The sequence below is a fragment of the Ostrea edulis genome, chromosome 7 (genome assembly GCF_947568905.1).
Source record: "Ostrea edulis chromosome 7, xbOstEdul1.1, whole genome shotgun sequence".
Lineage (NCBI taxonomy): Eukaryota > Metazoa > Mollusca > Bivalvia > Ostreida > Ostreidae > Ostrea > Ostrea edulis.
Window position 1 is genome coordinate 54,625,538 of NC_079170.1, and position 26,783 is coordinate 54,652,320.

A 26,783-nucleotide genomic window follows, 5' to 3' on the forward strand; every position below is an offset into this window, starting at 1 on the left:
AGGGAAATACGAATATGAATTTATGTAATTGTATATTTTGTTGCATATGTAATGTGGTGTGTGATTTGTTAATTTCAGATCTGCCATTGCCTTTAGTTCCTAATAAATTTAATAATAAAACCTACGTCGCTTGGTTATATTAGGAAAAAGCTAAAATCAGGGATCAAATTATTTTACACAATACATGAATAAAGGGGGGAAATCTCCTCCAGAATAGCAAGGATATGTTAGTGATTTTGAGTTGAGACATCCCTATGTTGTATTGATTCAAGCTCAATTAAATCACAACCCCATGGGGCTAAGTTGGAGTCGTGATATAGGATCAAAATTTGTCATTGGGATTAAAGACGTTAGCTATAGATCTTTGAAAAATCTTCTGAAGAATAGGAGTTTAAGGTGACTCAGGTGAGCGTTGTGGTCCATGGACCTCTTGTTATACGACTTACCTGTGCAGAAACACTTAACCAGTGACACATCTCGGATATTATGGAACTCTCTCTCTCTCTCTCTCTCTCTCTCTCTCTCTCTCTCTCTGGCCTATCCAATCGATGATCATGTGCATGTAAAGCGACCGTTAATACATGTAAGTAAGAAACAACAGATCTTGAAAGCTTTAGAACATTTACAAATATAAAAGAGCATTAATTGTCCCAATTTACTTTGTATCACATAAAATGCGTTTTATAAATGAAATCAAATGAAATTAAAGTATACCTATCGGCAATCAGCTGGTGGTTCTGCTTCACTTCACATAACTTTTGATATCTAATCTATCCTCACAGATGTTGATATCTATCGGTACAGAGATTATCGGATTACCGATTTCCATTTTTTAATTCATTGTGGAGATTAAATCGTACTACATGTAAGTATAACAGTGGCACATTTGAAAGATATGTTTACATGTAGTTAGGCCATCTGACCAATAATATATCTCACCTTCCACATTCGTAGTTCGTAATACTTGTAGATATTAGATAGGCACTTTGCAATCAAACACTTCCATGTCAGTAACCAACATATGTAAGCTACTTTGTAGATATCTATTAAACATGTAGATAAAGACCAAGAGATTCCGATTACACAGATATACAACACCTCAGTGATATAAGTGTTATCTATCTGTACCCTAGCTAGTGTATAATCTCAGTGATGTAAGTGTTATCTATCTGTACCCTAGCTAGTGTATAACATGTTGAATACATGCAGGTGAAATAATGCTGATAACTGTATACCACTGGTGTGTTTACACGTGGACTATGAAAAGTAATGAATGCAGCTTCATTTACAATAACAATCTTCTCCTGTCTCCTAGTCGATGTAATGTGTTCTATCCAGTGTAATACTAGTGGATACTGCCAAGATAAGGTGGGCATTAATTCTACAGTTGTAGTCAGTGTCACGAGAAGGTGAGTTTGAATTGCACAGTTGTAAATAGTGTCACGAGAAGGTGAGTTTGTATTGTACAGTTGTAAATAGTGTCACGAGAAGGTGAGTTTGTATTGTACAGTTGTAAATAGTGTCATGAGGTGAGTTTGTATTGTACAGTTGTAAATAATGTCATGAGGTGAGTTTGTATTGTACAGTTGTAAATAGTGTCACGAGAAGGTGAGTTTGTATTGTACAGTTGTAAATAGAGGCATGAGAAGGTGAGTTTGTATTGTACAGTTGTAAATAGAGGCATGAGAAGGTGAGTTTGTATTGTACAGTTGTAAATAGAGGCATGAGAAGGTGAGTTTGTATTGTACAGTTGTAAATAGAGGCATGAGAAGGTTAGTTTGTATCGTACAGTTGAATTAGAGGCATGAGGTGAGTTTGTATGGTACAGTTGTAAATAGAGGCATGAGAAGGTGATTTTGATTTATACAGTTGTAATTAGTGTCACGAGAAGGTGAGATTGTATTGTACACTTGTAAATAGAGGCAAAGGAAGGTGAATTGATATTGTACAGTTGTAAGTAATTAGTGTCATGAGGATCATAATGATATTTCATATGGGGGGGGGGGGGTGGTTATGAGTAGAAGAGAACCCCTATTGATTTCAGGTCAAAAGTCACCAGGTGTAATGCATTACTCTGTACAATTAGTGTCCGCCCAATAGTTTTAAATCCCTTTCGATAATGATATTTCATACAGGGGTTAATCATTAGTAGCAAATGGGCCCTATTTATTTTCAGGTCAAAGGTCACCAAGTGCATCGCAGTACTTGTGCAATTAGTGTCCACCCAATATTTTAAGAATCTTTTCTTTAACAGTGATATTTCATACAGGGGTTAGTCATTGGTGGAAGATGGTCCCTAGTATTGATTTTCAGGTCCAAAGGTCACTGGGTGCAATGCAGTACTTGTAAAATTGATGTCTGCCCAGCATCTTAGAACCCTTTCTATGATAATATTTCATACAGGGGTTGGATATCGGTAGTAGATGACCCCATTGATTTTTAGGTTAGAATATCAAACTTCACTGGGTGCTCTCTATACAATTGGTGTCCTCCCAATATCTTGAGAACCTTTTGCTCAGTTGTTATGATACTTCATATATAGGTTCGGTATGAGTAGTAGATGACCTCTTGTGATTTTTAGGTCAGAATGTCAAAGGTCAGTAGGTGCAATCGCAGTACAATGTCCAATATATTGAGAAGTTTTTTTCATGATGGTGATGATATTTCATGCATGGGTTGGTCACTGGTATTAAAGACCTAAGGCTATGGTGATTTTTAGTTTAAAAGATCACAAAGTTCAGTGATGTACTCCATGATTTTGATGCCAGCTAGAAGGGTGCAATTGATGTCTACTCGACCTTCAAAGAAGACGGGAATAGTCCACATCTAACTATTCACCATATTTTGACGAAATAATAAAGAAGCAACACATTGACAGTTTACTCATGTCCTTAATGCATGTCCCCGGCGCTTTCTTGCTTTGACTGTGGTAGTATGAAAGGTGAAGATAACGAACAGTGATCAATCTCATAACTCCTGTAAGGAGTACAAAATAGATAGTTGGGCAAACATGGACCCCTGGATATACCAGAGGTGTATGCTTTACAAATATTTCTTATTAAATATACTTGAATGCAGATAGAATAATCGCCTATCAGGTCATTACACGGTCCCCGCGGTAGGCATTAGCATAATAAGGAACTTTTATTGCCACACACGTGATCACCATGCATAGAACGGATAAAAGTTTGTAGCACCTTACCCAAGGCTGGCGATGCTGCTACAGAGGTGAAAAGTCTGTAGCACCTTACCTAAGGCTGATGATGCCGCTACAGGAGTGAAAAGTTTGTAGCACCTTAACTAAGACTGATGATGCCGGTACAGAAGTGGAAAGTCTGTAGCACCTTTCCTAAGGCTGGAGATGCTGCTACAGAGGTGAAAAGTATGTAGCACCTTAACTAAGGCTGATGATGCCGCTACAGAAGTGAAAAGTCTGTAGCACCTTACCTAAGGCTGATGATGCCGCTACAGGAGTAAAGTTTGTCCTAGGATATAAAGCAACACACAAACAAAACCTTCATAACCAAGCGATTTTGTCTAAGACTTTGAGTTGGAAAAAGTAGATGATTCTGTTATAACAAGGTGAACCTAACGTAGACAGTGATGGGCACTGCCATAACAGCGCCAGGGCGACTACTGCCAGTTCGTCTCAGTATCAGCGCCAGGGCGAATAGTGCTAGTTCGTCCAATTATCTTCATGAGCACGAATTTCCCTTTCAAAAGAAACCGTCCACGGTGACTTGTATTCATGAAAAGTAACACACGAAGAAGTAGGTACATTTTCTAAAGTCATCTGGCCCAAAATATCGATGTTTTCACTTGGAGCTCAAACCCTGGCATTCAAGTAAGAAATATATTAGCAAACACAAAATTCGCTCAGTTTGATCAGCAAAATGATTTGTATCATATGACGAGAGCTTGAAGTTGGCATAAAATTGTAAAAATGCAATTTTCAATGAAAATATCCACAAATTCAGGTGGTTTTCCTTTCAGAAAACATACAGCGCATGCGTCGAGCAAATTCATATTCAAGCATGTTTTTCATCTTAAAATAATACACAATATATATCGTTTTCATTTTGCTCGACAAATGCGCACATCTTTTCCTGAGCAATAATCTGTATGACATTTGACAGTTTTCAGGCTTATTTTGAGAAAAAGGCGGGAAATGTCTTATTCATGATGTCATAATGCTATCCATTTAGGAATATCATTCTGATTTTGTTGACATAGTATACCTGGCATATATTTTACTTCTTAAAACGCTGACTAAGGTTAATTAATTCCAGACACATTTTATAGAGAATTTTTTGGGGCCTTTTTATGTATACAATCGTACCTTGTTCTTTGTTTTATTTGTCGTAATGGAGTTCTGGGATTTTTATTGTCAGAATCATAACAATATTTTACGTATCCTTCGATAACTTTTATAGAATCAGCGCACAGGCACTCGACGTTTTAAATATCTTTAATAAAAAAAATTGTCTTCCTGTAAACATAATATTCACAAGGTATATCACGTCGCCGTCTTGGTTTTCTTTTTTACCAGCTGCATCACTTAAAAAATTCGGAGAAAAGTTCGATATAATATGATAATTAGACCCCTACCGTTTAGAAGCAACTCTGTCAAGGTCTTACCTCTCGCATCGTCATGGTGAACTGGAAATAAAGTCCATTTATCGGCTATAATCAACCGTCAAACATCGAGAAATCGCTGAAAGGTGGACGTAGATCTACGTTGACATAATTTTGGGATAGCCCTTTTTTCATTGGTCGATAAAATTAAAAATAGTAAATATTATATTCAGGGGGCCCAGGTTCGAATCTCGGTCTGGTCCGTTACATTTTTTCCCTTCCTGTTACCTTTGGAGCCGTAGACCAGCCCCTGTAACTGACAGGTGAAAATGCTTGCCAGGGGATAAATATCATGGGTTGATTTCGTTCAAGACATAATTATAAGGAGGGAGGAATGTAGCGGTCAGGCGGGTTAAATTGTTTTTACTACATAAACACTATATATATCAAGTTTGGTCCAGCCCTGGAGTCAGAACTTCTGCCTCAGGAATCATGAAAGTTATAAGATGGTAGAGGCATTCTACATTGTTAAAATAAGTTTTTCTTACAGACGTGCAGTTGTAGAAACCAAATTTGAAAATTGGCAAATTTTTGGCAGTTTTTGCCCCAACCCTGAGGTTTCAGGGGTGTAGGAATCCTAAAATTTACAATTCATGTCCCCCTTGTTCCAAAAATGCTTCATACCAAAGAAATGAATTGGAAGGGCAGTTATCGAGAAGTTAAAAATATTTAATTGTTAACGCACGATTGACGGACACACGACTGACGCAGACCAATAGCAACGCCACCTGAGCGACTCAGGTGACCTAATAATGAAATTCATTTCGTAAATAAATTATTGAAACTCGCTACAATAGGGTCATTGGGAGGCACTATGATGTTGTAATCCCAGGACCCTTTCTGAATAGTCAGTTTTCAATGCACAATATCGGAAATAGTTATTTATACCAGATAATTTGATATCACCTATAATACGCAATTTTCGAGTTACCCAAGAGTTCTTCCCCTTTGTGGAACTCTTACGCACAGTGAGACACAAAACATACTATCGTCCACACGCGGTGGGTACAAATGTTTATCGCTGCCTTCATATATTGCCTAAAGGCCGATTATCAGACATCATGCAACCACCCAAACTGCAGGGGCACACAATATTAGTAAGTTTAGTTGTATTTAATAATAAAAAAAAACAAACAGCTCAAACAAAAATCGATAATCACCATTTTTCTTTGATTAGAATATCATCCGTGCAGAAGAAGATATAAAAATAATTTCATATTTAATCTAATGGCCTAATTGAATCAAATATTATTCTTAATATGGTCAGTTTAATGTATACCAACAGCTGATATAAGCAAAATTTACACTTTCATTACTTTTATCCGTATTTACATAGCTAGTCTATAGTATATGTATACATCTCGTACCCACCCAAGCGTTCAACAGAACATTAAACGCACCTCTATCACAGAAGAGCTGATATCTCGGAAGTTACGTATTATATTCTTTTAGTATTTAATTCTATAAATTGATCTGATTGTGTACTTTATGCTTTTGTCTGTATGAGATTAAATTAAAGATGTTGATTTTTTTTTTTATCTTTTCATAGATTCGGTGTGATGTTTATCAAGATTCAGAACGTAAGTAGCATAACATAGAGGTTGTTGTCACATGATAACTATGCACATTTTTCTAAAGTTTAGCTTATAAAAATTTCATTCATTAAAAAATAAGGAAGGACAGCAGTGTACCAGCCCATCAATGTCCTTACCATACATATACTGTACTCTATACATACACTGTACCCTATACATACACTGTACTCTATACATACACTATACCCTATACATACACTGTACTCTATACATACACTGTACTCTATACATATACTGTACTCTATACATACACTATACCCTATACATACACTGTACTCTATACATATACTGTACTATATACATATACTGTACTCTATACATATACTGTACTCTATACATACACTGTACTCTATATATATACTGTACTCTATACATATACTGTACTCTATACATATACTGTACTCTATATATATACTGTACTTTATATACTGTACTCTATACATACACTATACCCTATACATACACTGTACTCTATACATATACTATACCCTATACATACACTGTACTCTATACATATACTGTACTCTATACATATACTGTACTCTATACATTGTACTATATACATATACTGTACTCTATACATACACTGTACTCTATACATACACTGTACTCTATACATACACTGTACTCTATACATATACTGTACTCTATACATACACTGTACTCTATACATATACTGTACTCTATACATACACTGTACTCTATACATATACTGTACCCTATACATATACTGTACTCTATACATATACTGTACTCTAAATTTATACTGTACTCTATACATATATTGTACTCTATACATATACTGTACTCTATACATATACTATACACTGTACTCTATACATACACTGTACTCTATACATATACTGTACTCTATACATATACTGTACTCTATACATACACTGTACTCTATACATATACTGTACTCTATACATATACTGTACTCTATACACTGTACTCGATACATACACTGTACTCTATACATATACTGTACTCTATACATACACTGTACTCTATACATATACTGTACTCTATACATATACTGTACTCTATACATACACTGTACTCTATACACTGTACTCTATACATACACTGTACTCTATACATATACTGTACTCTATACATATACTGTACTCTATACATACACTGTACTCTATACATATACTGTACTCTATACATACACTGTACTCTATAGACTGTACTCTATACACTATACTCTATACATATACTGTACTCTATACACTGTACTCTATACATATACTGTTCTCTATACATACACTGTACTCTATAGACTGTACTCTATACACTATACTCTATACATACACTGTACTCTATACACTGTACTCTATACATATACTGTACTCTGTACATATACTGTACTCTATACATACACTGTACTCTATAGACTGTACTCTATACACTATACTCTATACATATACTGTACTCTATACACTGTACTCTATACATATACTGTACTCTATACATATACTGTACTCTATACATATACTGTACTCTATACACTGTATTCTATATATATATATATACTGTACTCTATACACTGTACTCTATATATATACTGTACTCTATACAAATACTGTACTCTATACAATGTATTCTATATACATATACTGTACTCTATATACTGTACTTTATACATACACTGTACTCTATACACTGTACTCTATACATACACTGTACTCTATATACTGTACTCTATACATACACTGTACTCTATACATATACTGTACTCTATACATACACTGTACTCTATGCATATACCGCACTCTATACATATACTATACTTTATACACTGTACTCTATATATATACTATACTCTATACATATCCTGTACTCTATACATATACTGTACTCTATACATACACTGTATTCTATACATATACTGTACTCTATACATTGTACTCTATATATACACTGTACTCTATACATACACTGTACTCTATACATATACTGTACTCTATACATACACTGTACTCTATATATATACTGTACTCTATACATATACTGTACTCCATACACTGTACTCTATACATACACTGTACTCTATACATATACTGTACTCTTTACATACACTGTACTCTATACATACACTGTACTCTATACATATACTGTACTCTATACATATACTTTACTCTATACATACACTGTACTCTATACATACACTGTACTCTATACATATACTGTACTCTATACATACACTGTACTCTATACATACACTGTACTCTATACACTGTACTCTATATACTGTACTCTATATGTATACTGTACTCTATAGATATACTGTACTCTATACATACACTGTACTCTATACATACACTGTACTCTATACATACAATGTACTCTATACATTGTACTCTATACATACACTGTACTTTATACACTGTACTCTATACACACACTATATTCTATACATACACTGTACTCTATACATATACTGTACTCTATACATACACTGTACTCTATATACTGTACTCTATATACTGTACTCTATACATATACTTTACTCTATACATACACTGCACTCTATACATACACTGTACTCTATACATACACTGTACTCTATACATTGTACTATATACATACATTGTACTCTATACATACACTGTACTCTATACATTGTACTATATACATACATTGTACTCTATACATACACTGTATTCTATACATATACTGTACTCCATACATTGTACTCTATATATACACGGTTTTTCTGATGTATCATAATATCATTAAGAAAGAATTTTACTTTAGTTCTGAAAGTGCCCTTTCAGAAATTTTAAGAAAGTTACAATTCTCCGAGGAAAACCCTGGTTCCCCACGATGCAATGCCATAACTGAATGCACAGATAGCGACTGTTTTCGGTTCTGTTGGCGGAGCCCTGACGATAGTAAGTAAATCACTCACAATCCCATTTATCCTTATTGCAGTATATGGAATTTATTTCACAGAGTTAGTAGACAATGTTTAATTTTGTAAATACACTCTGATGTTCATTTTTGTTTCATTTAAATCTTTATATATTGGGATAAAGGACACTGTGTACGTTTGTGTGTAACTATGCTATAAGTACATTCTAGTTTCAGCTTTCTTTATGAGCGGTTTTCGGGTATATCTCACCGTTGGTGACCATCCCATGGAGTCCGTTTCTATGTTGATCACACTTCACAAAAACCGGTGGCAGAAAATTAGTATCACCGACAAAAAGGTACAACACTTTTAAACACACTTGAAATGTGATTGGTAAAACACGAGAATAATTCTCCCAGTATCACGCGTTCCACTTCCTTTGTTAAAAGTATTGCTATTCCTTCTTCGTCCGTCGTCGTCCGTCGTGCGTTAACACAGTTTAACTTCTTGATAACTATCCTTCCAATTCTTTTCAACTTTGGTATTATGCATATTTGGTAGAAGGGGGGCAATGAATACAAATTACGTCAAATTGAATTGAGATTTCAGACCCTTTATATAGTACTGGTGTTGTATAGTAGCCTTTCCCCATAGCCATCTTTCCCCCCGGAAAAATGGCTATGTAGTAGTCCCCCCCCCCGGAAAAATGACTATATAGTAGATCTTCCCACACGGAAATGTGGCTATATAGTAGGATTTTCCCCCTTTTACAGCCAGATGACGCCCACGGAAAACCTACTATATAGTAGATTTTCCCCCTTCTTTTCATTCGGGTTACGTTTACAGCGGACCATTCCCATACATATTCTTTCCATTCTGAAATTAATCCTTTTCTGGCTATTCATTTCTTTTATATCCTAAATGGATAGTTAATTTCCGAATTCCCTTGATTGGGATTTTTGGAAATATATATTAATTCAACAAACATCGTTTCATTCAGTCGAATGTTATGTAAAACAATCATATACGTATTTAGAATGTAAAATCAGAATAGTTCGTGCTTTTAAAACAGCACCTATTAAGGCAACTCAGAATTTGTTAATTAAACGGATAAGTATTTATCGTTCGATGAATCAAAATTGTCTCTCTCCAATTGATAAACACAAAAAACTTTTCATACAGATAGTGGAGTAAACTTAAATTGTACAATTCTGTTGGTTGCCTACCCCTGATTCCAAATTGCCGCTACTAAGGAATCAACTCGCTCTCTCGTTAGGCATGATTCTTTACACCTCATTAGGGGGAAGTAGGATTTTTCAATTGAATTAGATGTTTTTGAGAGGAAACTCCCCCCCCCCCCCCACAACTGTTCTCAGGTCGTTGATGGATTTATAGATGTGAATATGTTATCGTAATTATTCCAGACTCAGTTCCAACTGTACTGTCACTACTTTGATTTATACATATTCGTTTACATACTTCCTCCATAGATGAATTTATTTTGAATCTGACAGATGGACAATTTCATCATATTTCATTCCTATAGGAAGAATAATCTGGAAAAGTTTTGATTTTTAGTATGCATTCCATTCCTAAAACGTTTTTAGCGCGCTCAACTGAGCTTTTCTGATCACCTCTTGTCCGTCGTCTGTCTGTCTGTAACCTTTCCACACTTTCGACTTTTTCTCCAGAACCACTGGACCAATTTCAACCAAACTTGGCACAAAGTTACCTGGGGTAATGGGGATTCAAGGTTATTTAAATGAAGGGCCACAATAACAGCAAAATAGGAAACATGCATTGACGACTTTTCAAAATCTTCTCCAAAACCACTGGGCCAATTTCAACTAAACTTGGCACAAAGCATTATTAGATTAAATCTGTTTAAATGAAGGGTTATAGGGCCTCTACAGGAGGATACGATAATCAAATAATGAATTTTGTGTTGTTACCTTTGATTTTTTTTTTCTGAATGTAAGTACTAGTATAATGCAAGGTGAAGATAACGAACAGTGATCAATCTCATAACTCCTACAAGCAATACAAAATAGATAGTTGGGCAAACACGGACCCCTGGACACACCAGAGGTGGGATCAGGTGCCTAGGAGGAGTAAGGATCCCCTGTTGACCGGTCACACCCGCCGTGAGCCCTATATCCTGATCAGGTAAACGGAGTTATCCGCAGTCAAAATCAGTGTGCCAAGAACGGCTTAACAATCGGTATGACACACGTCAGACAGCATTTGACCCAATGCGAGGTTGTATTGACGAACTGATGATAGTTTTGCTCAAGCTTGTTTATTGCTGTGACCTGCTGCTCAGGTGAGCAATGTTGCCTATGGGCCTCTCGTTACTTTTTAAGTTTCATATAACAATTTTATAAAATTATAGGATAGAATTATTCAAGTGTTAAAACTGCAGTCCTGCACAATACATTCATGTGCGTTTCTCTCTGATTTGTGGATTTTATTTTGTTAATATTCTTTTACAAAGAAAATGAAAAAGCGACTATTCTTGAATGTTTCAAACTCATTTCTAGAATGCAACTGGAAATCCTATAAATATTCATTTAAAGCTGAATATACGAGATTCACTAATTTCCTCCCTAATGTGTCTCCTTGTAAAATGCTAATACCTTGATACTTGAGGAGCCGTTTTTGGAACATAAATTGCTTAACTGTTCTCCGTTACAGGTTAAAGTCTTAAATGGACTCAGTATACCATCTTATAAATACCATTTATAATAAACATTTTTAGGTCACCTGGGTCACTCTGGTGACCTATTGCTATTGGTCTGCGTCAGTCGTCGTCCCTTGTCCATCGTCCGTCCAGTATTCACAACTTCTCAAAAACTACTGGACCAATCTTTACCCAATTTGGTATCTAACATCTGTAGGAGAAGGAAACCAGAAAATGTTAATTTCATGACCCATTGTATATGAAAATGGGCCTTAATGTTGGGGTAAAAATTGTAAAATTTATGCAATTCTTTAAAAATCTTCTCTACGCCTAGGCATATAACAGACTAACTGAATATATAGTAATGATGAGCCAGAAAGTCTCTACCAAAATTGTAAATTTCATGACCCCCGGGACAGGGGTTCCTGTGTTAGGGCGTGGCCATATTAATCATATACATGTAGTGACAATTCCTTTAAAAATCTTCTCTACTACTAGGCAAATAACAGACAAACTGAGCATATAGTAATGATGGGCAAGAAAACCTCTAACAAAATTGTAATTTTCATGATCTAACAAAATTGTTTAATTTGTAAACCAGGTTGCAGGGTTTCAGGATGGGGGAAGGGGGTAAATGGTCAAAGAGAGTTAATGTTTATAATGCTTAAAACCTTATGTCTACTTCTTTTGATGTTATATGAAAACTAGATAAATAAAAAGATGAAAGATGAGGTGATCAAGATGCTGCCTACCCGAGTAATACTTTGGGGAAAGACTTTGCTGGAAGGGGTGAAGGGGTCTGAAATTCCGTCAATTAATCTTACAAAATATATTGAGATATTGACCACTGAATGCTTTTGTAAAGAGGTTACATAATGCAGTCTACCAAATGTTTCAATTGTAAAAGCTTTTGGGGATTGTGCATACAAGAACCTTTCAAACAGGTCCATGCATGGGCTCAGGTGACCGTCAAGGCCTATTGGCCTCTTGTTAATTCAAGATATCGACATAATTAGGACTGCAGAACATCATTGAACACAAAGATTTATTCTGATACATTGTAAATGGGCTTACTCTTTGTTTTCCACAAAATGTTTTTATGAATTCATATATAATTTCGCATGTTTTATACTTTCTCAGTAATACCGTTAACTATATCTCTAAAATGTATCTCTATGAAAATACATGTATCTACATTCAAACTATCGGCAACATACACTCTTCGATACTCAGATCTATGCAATATCAATATTTGTTGTACAAAGCCTGATTGACTTTCCACAATCTGTTTTCTAAAATCAAAACCAAAAACGTGAGGGGGAAACCCTGCTATGGGGGAAGATCTACTATATAGTAAACTTTCCCCCTAGGGGGGAAGGCTACTATATAGCCATTTTCCCGGGAGGTAAAGCTACTATGGGGGGAAGGCTGCTATACAACACCGGTATTAATGGTAGGATATAATGAGATGACACAAATTGACGCGAGATTTCAAACTTTTTCCGGCTTGAGCTTTTTTGCTTGGGGTCTGTATTGTTCTGCGATAGACATGTCTAATTGTCGGACGTGCAAGTGTGAAATACATGTATTATGCATGATTTGCCGTAAAAGTTGCATGTAGATCTAATTAAGGATATTCCGATCTAGACTAAAATCTGAGAAGAAATGTACTACTTCCACTAAGAAGCTCTTTCACTAAACAGGAGGCGGTATTTTGTGTGACCTGTACGTACCGTGATGTCCGGGGATATGTCAATGGATATGTTTGGAGTCAACCATCTCTTAACAAAACTCAGTATGGAAATAAAGCCTGCTCAACCGAGTATTATCCGTCATATTTAGGTATGTCAGTTCTGTCGTCACATCCGTTAAGGAATGAAATGCAAGGCCAGATGATCACATTATTATATATCTTAGGGCAAGAGATTAAATGCGAATATCGATATCTATTTGATGATCACACATTGTAAATATTAGATATCGTTTGGCGCTCTATTAGATATCGTTTGGCGCTCTATTAGATATCGTTTGGCGCTCTATCAGATATCGTTTGGCGCTCTATCAGATATCGTTTGGCGCTCTATTTCCTTCTTGTATACTATTGTAAGCACATGATCTACATTAAAAGTAGAGCTCGTTAAAATACCTAATATAAAGTATAGCAATAATACAATGTGTAACTTCGATTCTTGTCATACTTTTTCCAAACATTAAAGATAAAAAGTCGAAGCAAAACGAACACCAAAAACGATATTCAACAATATTTTCATAGATTTATGAATCGCTTTCATTTTTACAGACACTATATCAGTGAATATTAGTGAAGAAGATTGAAAGCAAATTAAGAAACTGCGTACAGAACGTGTCGGAGATAATTTTTAGAAATTGTTAGTATATCAGAAAACGATGATAATGTAGTTTATTGCTTATTATCTTAATATAGATACCCCAGACAACAAAATGTTACTGGACAACAATTTTCCTGAGCATCCCATCCCCCACTGGACAACAGTTAATGCTGGGAAATACGGTACACTGGTCAACAAATCACTTTCTGTAACACGTCACGTGGTGTCACGATTAAAGACTGGTCACATAGCGGCCATTGCTGTTTGCACACTGCTCTTTGGATCCGCCACGTTTGGAGTAATACTTTTCTTTGTAAAAAGAAAGAGAGAGCTACAAAGCAAGTTTTAATCTTTGTTAATTATATTGGTGTTGCATGCTTTTATTGTTTTGTAAAATTAATTTTTCACAAAATCACTACGGTGTACCACATCCTCATCAGGGTAGTTGCTCTTAAAACAGGTAACCTTTATAATGATGATGCGGATTTGGATATTGAACCGAGAAAACCCCATAATGACCTAGAAGATTTCGTAAGTGCTGTTACCATAGGAAGCGGAAACTTACCAGCCCCAGTTGTAGGAGGGGATCTGACGTCAAACAACGAAGTAGAAGAGTTACATGTTTTAATGCCAATTGCTCATCGAACTATGAAAATGCAATCACATAGCGGATGTATGCAATGCGAAGAGAGGGATAATTATGATGATACCAGTGTCTAATATCTATATCTATATATATATATAAGACATCCAATGTTGGTCAGTTTTAAAATTTGGCTAAATTATGGCGATTGACAAAAAGGTTCACGGTTGTAATTTGTTTAGTATAGATATACATGTATATTGCCATGGAAACATATGCAGTTGGTTACTATGATAACTCATTATTATCTATTTATAGCTAACTTTTTACCACTCAGTTATAACTTAAGGTCCTTGGAGTGTCGTACATGTGATTCACATAGTTCAGAAAATGTTGCTAATTTGACTGTTTCGTCTCCAAGGAGACATTAATTAGGAACTGTAATATCCACACATATAACTGTCGTACAACAACGGTATGTGTGATTTGCCCACCATTTCACGTCACTTATTCTTATGATGACGAGGTGGTGTAAGTCGGCTTTGAATTGTCAACGCTGAAATCAAAATGACCGTCAGCCTTTTCACATCGTCGCAAAACACGCCTATTGTCTCTGTTCACACTACGTCGTCGAGAAAGGTGATCTCTTTCATTTGAGGGGTGAATTAGACAGAAATCGATTTCTACTTGGTAATTATAATGAATAATTATTATTCCGGATATTTCAAGTTTTCAATTCGAATACCTATATAGGTATGTTCAGTCATGCGATTCAATAGAACCGGATTTAATCGAGTAACGATGTAAAATCAGTTTAGGACGACACGTAGAGCTGTTAACACGTTTAAATTTTATACTAATCCAACTTGTATATACATATTATGCAATTATAGTACGTAGTATTGTTACAACATTAAAGTTGGTGCGTGTCGTTGCTAGTCCATTTAGTGTGTTGTGTTGTTTTTATTACTGATCTTTTATCAGAAATGAATGGGTTTTAAAGGAGAAATAGTAGGTCCCGTGCTAGCGACAATGGTCTTTTCACCGCATTTTTATTTTCTCATTTTAGGTCACCTGGGTTACTCAGGCTTTTGGTCTGCGTCCGTTGTCAATTTAACATTGTTAACCTCTTGATACATGTATGTAACTACCCTTCCAATTCTTTCCAAATTTAAAACGAAACATCTTTCGGACAAGAGAGACCGATTGTAAATTTTAGGACTCCTGCATCCCTAGGACATCGGGGTAGGGACAAAAAACGGCCAGAAACGGACCAATCTTCAAAAAGTTTTCTTCTCTACAATATCGCATGCGGAAAAAACCCAATAGTCGTGTAGACTAGGAAGGCCTCTGACAAAATCGTAATTTTCATAATCACCGGGGTATAGGTTCTAAGTCAAGGGAGAGTCAAACTTGACATATGGTGGTTGGATGGCAAGATGATGAGAATGCCTCGTTCTGCGCTTTGGTGGTCTTGAAAACGGATACTTCATTTTTTACGATTTTATAAAGCATGGTGAGTTTGGCATATCTGCAACGATGATGTAATGGTCTCCAGTCAAGTTGTTCTATCACGCTATCAACTCTAGATCTATTATGCTATCAACTCTAGACCTATTTCAATATCTGTTACTGACACTGCGGGCCGCTCTTCATTATAAGATGTTGAGCCGGTAGATATCGTTTACTGACACTGCGGGCCGCTCTTCATTATACATATTGTAAGATGTTGAGCCGGTAGATATCGTTTACTGACACTGCAGGCCGCTCTTCATTATACATATTGTAAGATGTTGAGCCGGTAGATATCGTTTTGATGGTGTGCGTCCCAGACTGACGATGCGTATTGAGCCATGGATCTTAACAACAGATCCATGATTTATAAGCGTTCTCTTTGACATATGTTGAATAATGTTGAAGTTGCGACGACGAAAGCCTAACGTTGTGTTAGCTTTTTCACAGATGGTAGTGAAACGAATTTGGTATTATCTCTGTGTGATAAATGTATTCCTACATATTCCTTTATTCGAGCTAAAGTTGTGAATCCGAAAGTGGATTGAAAGTTACCGATACATTGACCAATCAAATAGCTAGATTTTAGCCAATCATAATGCTCAGTCACTATCCAATAAGCTTGAAGCTGTTGGGTATAAATACTGCGAAACAAAGTCAGTCTACACACATCTGGACCAAGAAGAACATCGATTAAAAGAGAAAGCTTAACAACGGTAAGGTATAGACGTGGCTAAATAAGTCTTTCCTATACAAAGTCAGTAATAATATAACTTTATTAAATACTTTACATAGGAATGAGACATTGATCACCTTTACCCTTACTTCTGCTACATTATTCTCATTAATACAGACTGAGTCAAATTGAGCAAAGACAAACATTGAGCAATATTGAGTAATTGAAGTGAGTAATTTTGAGTTGATCAAATTTTGCTATAATTGTTCTTTGTAAAATAGCTAATCATTGGAACTGATCATTGTCTCAAATCATTTTACTGCCAATCACTGTTCAATATCTCGGAATAAAGCCGAGAGGACCCACATCGCTAATCAATATTTTGAGCAAGTAGCTCAGTCTAAATTGAGAAATCACGGTTGCACGCTACAGTAGTAATATGGTCGCTCTTCTTCAGGTAAGATGTTATAAGGCACTTTCCGCTGTTTCTAATATGTGTCTATTTAGCATTGATGACGTTTGATGTTCGTCCGTCTGCTGATGATAAGCAGGTTACATTTACTAGGTTGAAACTCCATCTTCCATATCTTCTCCGACGAGCCCTTCTGTAAAGTAGGAATATAGGCAGGACCCAAGGACCGATTCCAGGTGCACTTCAGACTCCACATTCACTTGACTAGATTTCCCCCGGTCACTATAACTCTACCTCGGATACCGTAGTATTCTAATTGATGTACAAGGTGACTTTAGCTGTCCTTATCATAAGCTTTATATAGAGAAGTCCAAGATTAAGCCGTATGTCTTTTTCCCTGTCGCCATGTTGTTAGTGATATCGTCAACAAATTCAATAACTTGAGATTCTCAGGAGAGTCTGCTGCGAAATATAACATGAGTCGTGACAACATGTTCCATTAATTTGCAGCAAATTCAGGTTAGCGAGATCGGACGATAATTTCCGCTTTGTATCAGCCACCTTTCTTTTACACCGGACTCATGTTGGCTCTGCTCCACTCCACTAGGACGACACCAGTATTAAGGGTCTTTCAGTTCGGAGATCGGTTGTTGGCACGTTAACGAACCCTTACTGCTACGGCCCTGAGCGCTAATCCTAGGTCTAAATGTTAATTCTTCACATACAGTTGGTGACGTCTCAATGTGTGTGAAAAATTCTCGAAGGAACGTAAAAACAAACAAAACAGTTTAAATGAATCCCTTTTAGGTCACATGAAAGCCATTTGAGAGGAGTTCCTGAACGTTTTTATCAAAGGATAGCCAAGCAGGGTGAACGAAAGTACAGGGTTTGAACATATTGTATAGATATACAAAGGGATTGGTTACAAGTTCTAGCAACTTAGACAACCTCTCCCGTATACAAAATATAGTATGTTATACACGTACTAATAAAGATTGTCGTACCACAAAAAATATAATAATCGTTATTATATACAATTATGATAATATACTATTACTTATATATAGGTTCATGTAAGTACATAATCAGGCATAACATGCAAAACATATTATGATATATAGGTCAGATTAAAATCCGTTAGAATTCTTAATAAATTTCTGAACTGCTTTGAAAATATAAAAAATTTACATCATTTGAAAAATATTCATTTCCCCATAATAAAAGGTGGGTATCGACAATAGCAACGTCATTTAGCTGAAGCAGATCATTGAAAACCCCCCACATTTTCTTGCTTGATGTATCTCTTGCGTGCAAAGAAGAAATGATGGGCATCTTCAATATGACCACATATACAATTTGGAGCGGCAATGATGTTTTTACGATAAAGATCATTATTCAAAATGCAAGAATGTCTTAATTTGGTATGAGTAATATTAAGATATCGCTGACCATATGAATAGTATAAAGGTGGTTTTGAGGGTGCTATTTTAATGTGTTTTTTTAATTTAGCAATTGAAGTTATCTCCCTTATTTCTGAGCCCAGCAAGTTCCATTTTTTAACTGTGTCGGGAATAAATGACTGTTTATATAATTCAAGTCGCATCTAGAAAGTGTGCAATCGCTAGAATTAGGGGTATTATAAGATGATAAATTTCTGCGAATATTTGGGCAAGTTTCTTTCAAATATTGGGGAACTAGATTGTTATGGATTTTAAATATATTTGTTAATTTAGCTGTTTGTCTTCTATCAGAAAGGGGTTCCCACCCAGTTTCAAAATAAAGTTAATCTAGTGAAGCGAAAATTGGAAGACCATTTACTATCCTGGCAGCCAATAACTGAACTTTTTCTAACTGGTGAGAATCAAAACCTGCACATCCATCCCAGACTACAGAGGCATATTCTAATACAGGTCTAATAAAAGTTGTATACATTGTTGATAAGGTATTTCTTCCTACAGTAAATTTTAACTTTTTTAACAAACCAAGTTTTTTTATACGCATTATGAACAATGTTTTCAATATACATAGACCAGCTTAAATCATTGGAAAAGGTAGACCAAGGAGCTTATGAACAGTAACATATTCAAGCTGGCATTGTTGAAACACTAGTTTCGGGGGGTCTACAGATTTTTTCACGGTAAAAACATTGCTTTTATTTTGTTAGGGTTAAATTGAAGAAGTCATTGTTTGGACCACTTGTCTAAGATTTTTAGGTCATGATTAACGTGTCGTTCAATTACAGCAACATTATACGACGAACATTGAATAGAATTGTCATCTGCAAATAATCTACACATTGACAACATACTGTCTGAAACATCATTATAAAAAGATGCACTGAGCCCAGACTTGCATATCCTCATGCACAAAATAAAATTTAAGAAATGGCGTAATGTACCTTGAAAAACTTTTATTTGGCGATATTGGCCACGGCTGCAATTTACAATAACAAGGGAGCCAGGCATCAATTATTCCCTGAACAATACAGGCATGAACAGGTGGGCCCTGGGCACAGATGCTCACCTGTTTGATCACCTAGTATGGCAAAATTCAATCATTTAAACACAAAGTCAAATAGGAAAACAAGCTGTTGAGCGCTACTGGAGAGCCAAAATAGCCGCCTTGACCATAAGCTGTTCCAGGCGTAGCCTAGGTCACGCAAGCCGTTTGACTTCCCACTCAAACGCCTTGGAGCGTTCTATTTAAAAATATTACACCGCGAGGGGGCGCTATCGAAAAACGGAAATGGCGACACCGAAGAAAACAACGACCACAGCTGTTCCAAATGTCAGTTTATGTGTCTCTTATTCTAAAGAAAGCAAACGCTGTGTTTTTGCAAGTTCGAAACTTGGTCCTTCATTAGAGAAACCAGTGACGATATGACCAGAATTATGCTGACTTCACGAGAACTAGTATTACTATGCAGGTCTTCTTCAAACATTAATTGCGGTAGAATCGTATACGATAGGGATTTCCCATAGCCTGTTGGTAATAAGTTGCCAACACGTCTGACCTATTTGCTAATTTAAGTAAACACTCTTTCTCTAAAGGTTTCAGCGAGAATTCGATTTTTAAATCTGATAAAACTTTGTTTATCTTCTGTTCGACTGCGTCAGTCATCGTTACATGTATGCATCAACCAATCAGCTGCTTTATCAGAATTCGGATAAGCCTCGTTATGGAGTGTAAATGTTTATCGTAGAATGCTCCTAGACGTTTGTCTCGTAGAACACTGCATTGACAAACGTGTAGGTGACCTAGACTATTCCAGTCGCAGAAATGTTTCCAGCCGTGACGATTGGGATATTGGCATGTGAGGGAGAAATCCAACTGCTTATCTGAAATGAACACAAGAAAACAAAACGAGAAGCGGCATTAATGTTCGATAAAAACGATCTAACATTAAAATGGGGTGTGGTATGAAGGGTTGAATTTGTTTGCAGACGACTGACGACTTTGCGTATGACGTCACATTTTTGCTGTGTTCGGCTAATATCCCGAAAATCGTGACGTGGTTGACTCTAAGAACACGGGGTAGTGCCCTTGGGATGCCGGAAAATAGCACAGTAATAAGAAATAAAAGATCCGTATCACTTTGATAAATGGATTTAACCTCTAGTGGTTAAATCACATAATAAAAAGATGCACTGAGTCCAGACTTGCATATCCTCATGCACAAAATAAAATTTAAGAAATGGCATACTGTACCTTGAAAAACTTTTCTTTGGCGATATTGGCCACGGCTGCAATTTACAATAACAATAAGGGAGACAGGCATCAATTATTGCCTTTCTGGCATCCCTGAACAATACAGGCATGAACAGGTGGGCCCTGGGCACAGATGCTCACCTGTTTGATTACCTAGTATGGCAAAATTCAATCATTTAAACACAAAGTCAAATAGGAAAACAAGCTGTTGAGCGCTACTGGAGAGCCAAAATAGCCGCCACGAGACTATGCTCAGGCATAGGCTGCGCCACCAGTAGGGCAACCCGTACAATACCACACGGTTACGAATAACTATCAGAATGTGCTTGACACGATGATGCAATATTGAATAATCACTCTAGCCCATGTGTGGCTTTCAATTTTAATCCCCTGCCACCTTCAACACCAATTAATATCCATGTCAATCGAGTACTGGGTGAAAAATCATCAAGTCAATCAATAACGCCATAAATGACTAGGTAATACTAATTGTCAATACAGAAATCATAGACCTTCAATAGTCTATAAATGGTCAATATAAATGTAGGAAAATAAAAAACTATGACTAAAAGAATGATCATCAGTTATAGCGCAGCCATAGCCCGTTTTCGCCAAGTCTCGGGGATACCTGAACGGAATTATCCTTAAATAAAGGCTTGCAATGCCTGTTGCAATCTAAACAAAAACAAGTTATTGCCCATGTCAGAAAGGTGGACTTAAAGAACATGTCCGTGTTGACGCGATGTAACTCTGGATACCTGATGTACTTCCCCCTGACCTAAGCATATAAGTAGTCACATGGCTGTTTATACCAGGACTTTTCTGAGTAAAAACGATTGAGTTGAATCATGGACATTGTGTAGCTTGCAAAACTATGATAACCCAGATATGTAAGATTTAATTGTGTTTGGAGAAAATTGCTTATATGACACGAAATTTACTAATTCGTGGGAATGAGGAGGCCACTTTTCTTCGTGGTAGTAAGCCTTGCGAAAGATGTTAAAAACATTCAGTGCCGTGTCATACAACTTCCTAGTATTGTCGGAAATGGAGTAACTCAAGAGTTCTTGAGATCTACGTTGTATATCAATTGCAGACAAGACTGGGGAATTGCTACTGGTTGTTCCTCCGAGTCCGGGAAGCTGGCCCGGAAACGTGACCATTGCTGTCGAGAAAGAGAATCAGCTTTAACATTATGCCGGCCTGTGATATGGGACGCCTTAAACTGAATATTGTACACCAACCCTTGCAGAACTAACTTCCTCAGCAAATGCATTACCCTTTTTGATTTGGATGTTTTGGAATTGAGAATGGATACAAGGGCTAGATTATCCGTATCAAGGATTAATCGCCTGCCAGCTAGTTTCTTGCCCCAAATATCGAAAGCCATAGTTATTGGTGCTAACTCTAGAAAAGTAATATCTTTAATAATTTCTGACCCTTCCCACTGAGCTGGCTAGCGCATAAATGCCCATTGCTGGCCTAAAATAGCACCACAACATAATTGCACACTTCCTGCGCTATCAGTAAACAACTCCAATTCAAAATCATTTGTCCAATCTACTGTTCTGTATGATGTGACTCCATTAAATCACTCTAAAAACATTAGCCAAATTTCAATGTCTGCCCTCATTTCTAAACTGACCCTGCGCTTGTGATGTGGTCTTGACAGTCCACAAGTAGCACCATATAGCCTTCTAACGAAAGCCCTACCAGATGGAATGGCCCTAATACAAAAATTCAACAAACCTGTAAGGGCTTGGAGCTCTTTCAGCGTGACTTTGCGTTTTGATAGTATACATAGTAACTGAGTCTTAAGCTGTTGCAATTTGTCCATGGGTATTCTGATTGTCATATTGACAGTGTCAATTTCTAAACCGAGAAAGACTAAGTTGTTTGTAGGACCAAAAGTTTTTTCGTGAGCCAATGGGACCCCAAGATCGGAACAGATGGAACAGAAAATAGACATTAGCCTCGCGCAATCTTCAGTACCCTCTCTACCTACCATTAGAAAGTCGTCTAGATAATGCACCACATCAAGGCTATTGGTTTGCTGCTGAAGTACCCACTCTAAAAATGTTGAAAATTTCTCAAATTTTGCGCAGCTCACTGAACATCCGAAAGGTAGACACTTATCCACAAATATCATTCCCTGAATTTTAAATTCGGATTTGTGGACTGGCAACAACCTCAATGCATTTTTTATATCTAGACGTGCTACTAGGGCTCCTGGACACAACCTTGCGAGCATGTCTAATGCTTCGTCAAAAGTTGAGTATTTCACAGAACAATACTTTTTATCTATATGATCATTGACACTATTTCCAGGGGGATGGGATAAATGGTGAATTAATCTAGAAGAACCCCCCTTCTTTGGCACCATGCCCACTGGGGATAACCTAAGGTTCTGCAGAGGGGGTGGTCAAATGGGCCTGCAACTCTACCCAATGAAATCTCCTTAACATCTAATTGAATCGCTTGATAATTTAAACCAGCCATGGATTTAAGATTTTTACAATCAGTGGCAACACGTGGTCCTTGATAACAAAGCTTAAACCCATAAGTAAAACCTTGCAACAATTCTAAAGCCACCGAACTGAGTGGGTAATTGGTCAATAATTTGTTTAACTTGCATACCTTGACTTGTTGTGATATTAGTGAAATCTAAATGACTGGACATGAGGGGCTCTACTAATTGAGCTTGTTTGTGTGGATCTCTTGGGTTGCTGAGGTCGCCAAGTTGCTTGCATATCACCAGACCTAAAATTCAAACTGGTGTCTGAGGATGTTTTATGCCTGATGTAGGGGTGATTTTGTGAAAATGATATGCATTCATGTTTATATTGGACCGATATTTGCTACATTGCCCCTTGTAATTAAAATCATAACACTTTAGGAGCGGTGCCTGGCTGTAGGAAGACTGGGTGGTTGTTGTACTGTACATGTACAGGAGCCATAGCTCTTGGTCAACAACAGCAAATGAAAGGGAAGGGTTAACCTCCTTCTTCAACCTAAATTGAACATCATAATCTCGCCATTCTAAGGTCTTAACTCTACTTGCCCCCAGCCTAATGGTATGGATATATTTAAATAGTTGGGCCCTGCTCTCAGGATGTGCTGAAGCATATATTGACGCATAGATGAGGAAAGCATCAGTCCAAACCTGTATATCGGTTATGACATTGGCTTTGGACTTAGAGGCCAAAGTAAGGCTACCCTCTTTCATGGAAAAATATTTAGTGTCATCGTTGTGATCAACCCCCTCAGGATTTTCAACTGACAGCCCCAAATTGATATATTCCCCATTTACAATTTTGTGTTTCAATTCATTTGGCACCATGTGCCCCAAATCATTGTCATAACTCTGCGTTTGAGCAAGATAGTTACTAGAAAATATCTCAGATTCTGTACCTGTACTCGGCTCATCCGCAGGCATGCTTGGCAGGAAGGGCTCTATGGGCATGCATTGAGACTGCCTGGATATGATGTCTGCAACGGCTTGCGACACCTGAAGCAATTGTTCGTTGGTAAATGGCGTTGTTGGGATCTGGGTCCCCGTGTTTGATGGTTCTCTTGCTAGTTGAATTGGGGCGGGAACTAAGGTAGCGTTGTTCGACCCACCAGTACCCTTAGGGCGCCTCCTCGACTTAACTGCGGGCGTGGGTTGTTGGTTCTTCCTCTTTGGCATTGTCAATATTGCTCGTTGAGTAATGCAAATACAAAAACAAGAAACTTGAATTTGTTTGCAGACGACTGACGACTTTGCGTATGGCGTAACATTTTTTGCTGTGTTCGGCTAATATCTCAAAACTCGTGACGTGGCTGACTCTAAGAACCCGGGGTAGTGCCCTTTGGATGCCGGAAAATAGCACAGTAATAAAAAATAAAAGCTCCGTATCACTTTGATAAATGGATTTAACCTCTAGTGGTTAAATTACATTAACATAAGTTTTAAAAAGTAGAGGTCCCAAGACTGAGCCTTGAGGAACACCAGCATTTGTGCTTCTTGTTGAAGAAAAAAGGTTTCTATACATCACCATTTGTTCTCTATTACTTAAATAACTTGTAAACCATTCAAGTATATTACCATGTAAACCATATGTTTGAAGTTTGAAAAGAAGTCCTTTATGCCAGACTCTGTCAAAGGCTTTAGAGAGGTCACAAAAAACCGAACTACAGAACTAGGACCAAGGATGGTGTATAGCAGACGCGGCCTGGTGTACTAGGATATCCGTTCTCTAATAATCTGTGCAGAATCCAGCCAGCGTTTGATCCTCTCTCTGTCATGGCCACATCACATGAGTTGCAGGAGCTGATCGCCTACATCTAATATAAAGACAGTACTGTTTAGCAGCCATCAACTAGAGCATTTTCCGGACCAAGGTTAGGACGAACAACGATGTAGAAGGTAAATGAACCATTTCTCTTACAAATGTTATGGAAAATGACACATCATTACACTGAAAAATAAGAAAAGAAAATACTTAAGTGCATTATCTATATACAAGTCTGTATATATTTAGATATATTTCAGATTGGCACACCAGAATGAACGCCGACATTTGCAAAACTTCTACATCCTAACCTCAGGTTGAACTAATTTATTTATAATTTATTATGTTTCGAGTTTTGTGCTAGTTTACTCACTTCTGTGATAAGAGATTTGAATGAGACGACTTTCGACAGAAAAAAATATACAGCGGATAGACAGCTGTTATTAGAGGATTTTAATAATTACAGAAGAATTACCGGGAGTGAATGGGGCTCTGAAACTAGCTGGTAAGCAGTGTAAATAACTTTTAATCTACAAATATCTCTTATGGGGTACGGAAAGGGGTAGATTAAGGTGCAAGCCTTGTTATATATTATGAATCAGTGGGATAAGACATTTTTAAAAACGTGGATAAATTAATGTTCTGTGGTAATGGCATATGTAGTTAAGCTTCCTGGTACATGAAAAAATGTAAAAAGAGACACCATAGATCGGAGAGAAATTTCCTCTGGATGTTTATACAATTAGGTTATAGTGCAATATCCTTGACCCAGGAGCCTATGGTTTGCTTTGTAACCGGAAAGTCATGAGTTCGAGCCCCGCTCGTGCCATGGTCGCGTCAAACTTAGACAATGAAATAGGTAGTAATTGCTCCTTCACCAAACGCTCGGTATTTAGAAGTGAGAATCACGTGTCTTTCGGATATGACCTTAAAACAGGGGTCCCGTGTCGAAGCAAGCGTTGGTATGATAAAGAACCCTCACTGCTACAGGTCTGAGGACTCTGTGGTACTTCATTACCTACAGCTGGTGACGTCTCAATATGAGTGAAAACTTCTCGACGGGACGTAAAATAATGAATCAATCAATCACCATTAATATTATTGCTATCCTTCAAGAATACACCAGTCTCTGCAGTGTGAAATGTAAAATCTAATTCATGTATTCAATTTATTAAAAACACCTTTCACATCGTATACATGTGTACTTTGAATATCAGAGTCGAGAATATTGAAAAAAGCACAAAGTTTCGCCTACGTCAAAATTTGCCATGGAAACACAATTAAGAAAATTCAATTAAGACACAATACAAGTTTTAGTTGTTTGATGATAAAAAGACTTTTGTGTAAAATTTCGTAAAAGTTGATTTCCATAATGTCTACTCTTAATTGCAAAAATCTTAAATATGTCAGTGTGTGCACAGAGCTCAAAATGCTTATTAGGTTCGTTGTCGTCTAATAAAGAACCTTTATACTATAGACTTCATTTCCATATATCAT

At 36.9% G+C, this 26,783-nt stretch overlaps 2 protein-coding genes across 2 annotated transcripts in view; both read left to right on the forward strand.

Moving 5' to 3' along the window:
• LOC125653646 (uncharacterized) overlaps window positions 1-26,783 on the forward strand; it is a 276,533-nt gene that overhangs the window by 185,553 nt on the left and 64,197 nt on the right. The window contains exon 43 of the mRNA XM_056145758.1: window positions 8,997-9,133. Coding sequence (XP_056001733.1) covers window positions 8,997-9,133 — 137 coding nt within the window. The remainder of the gene's footprint in view (window positions 1-8,996; window positions 9,134-26,783) is intronic.
• Window positions 1,157-15,635, forward strand: LOC125653647 (uncharacterized). The gene is made up of 7 exons (XM_048883215.2): window positions 1,157-1,368; window positions 6,185-6,215; window positions 9,017-9,133; window positions 9,324-9,451; window positions 13,477-13,615; window positions 14,217-14,459; window positions 14,582-15,635. The coding sequence occupies exons 1-7, from the start codon at window positions 1,270-1,272 to the stop codon at window positions 14,839-14,841; spliced, it is 1,017 nt and encodes a 338-aa protein (XP_048739172.2). The 5' UTR covers window positions 1,157-1,269; the 3' UTR covers window positions 14,842-15,635.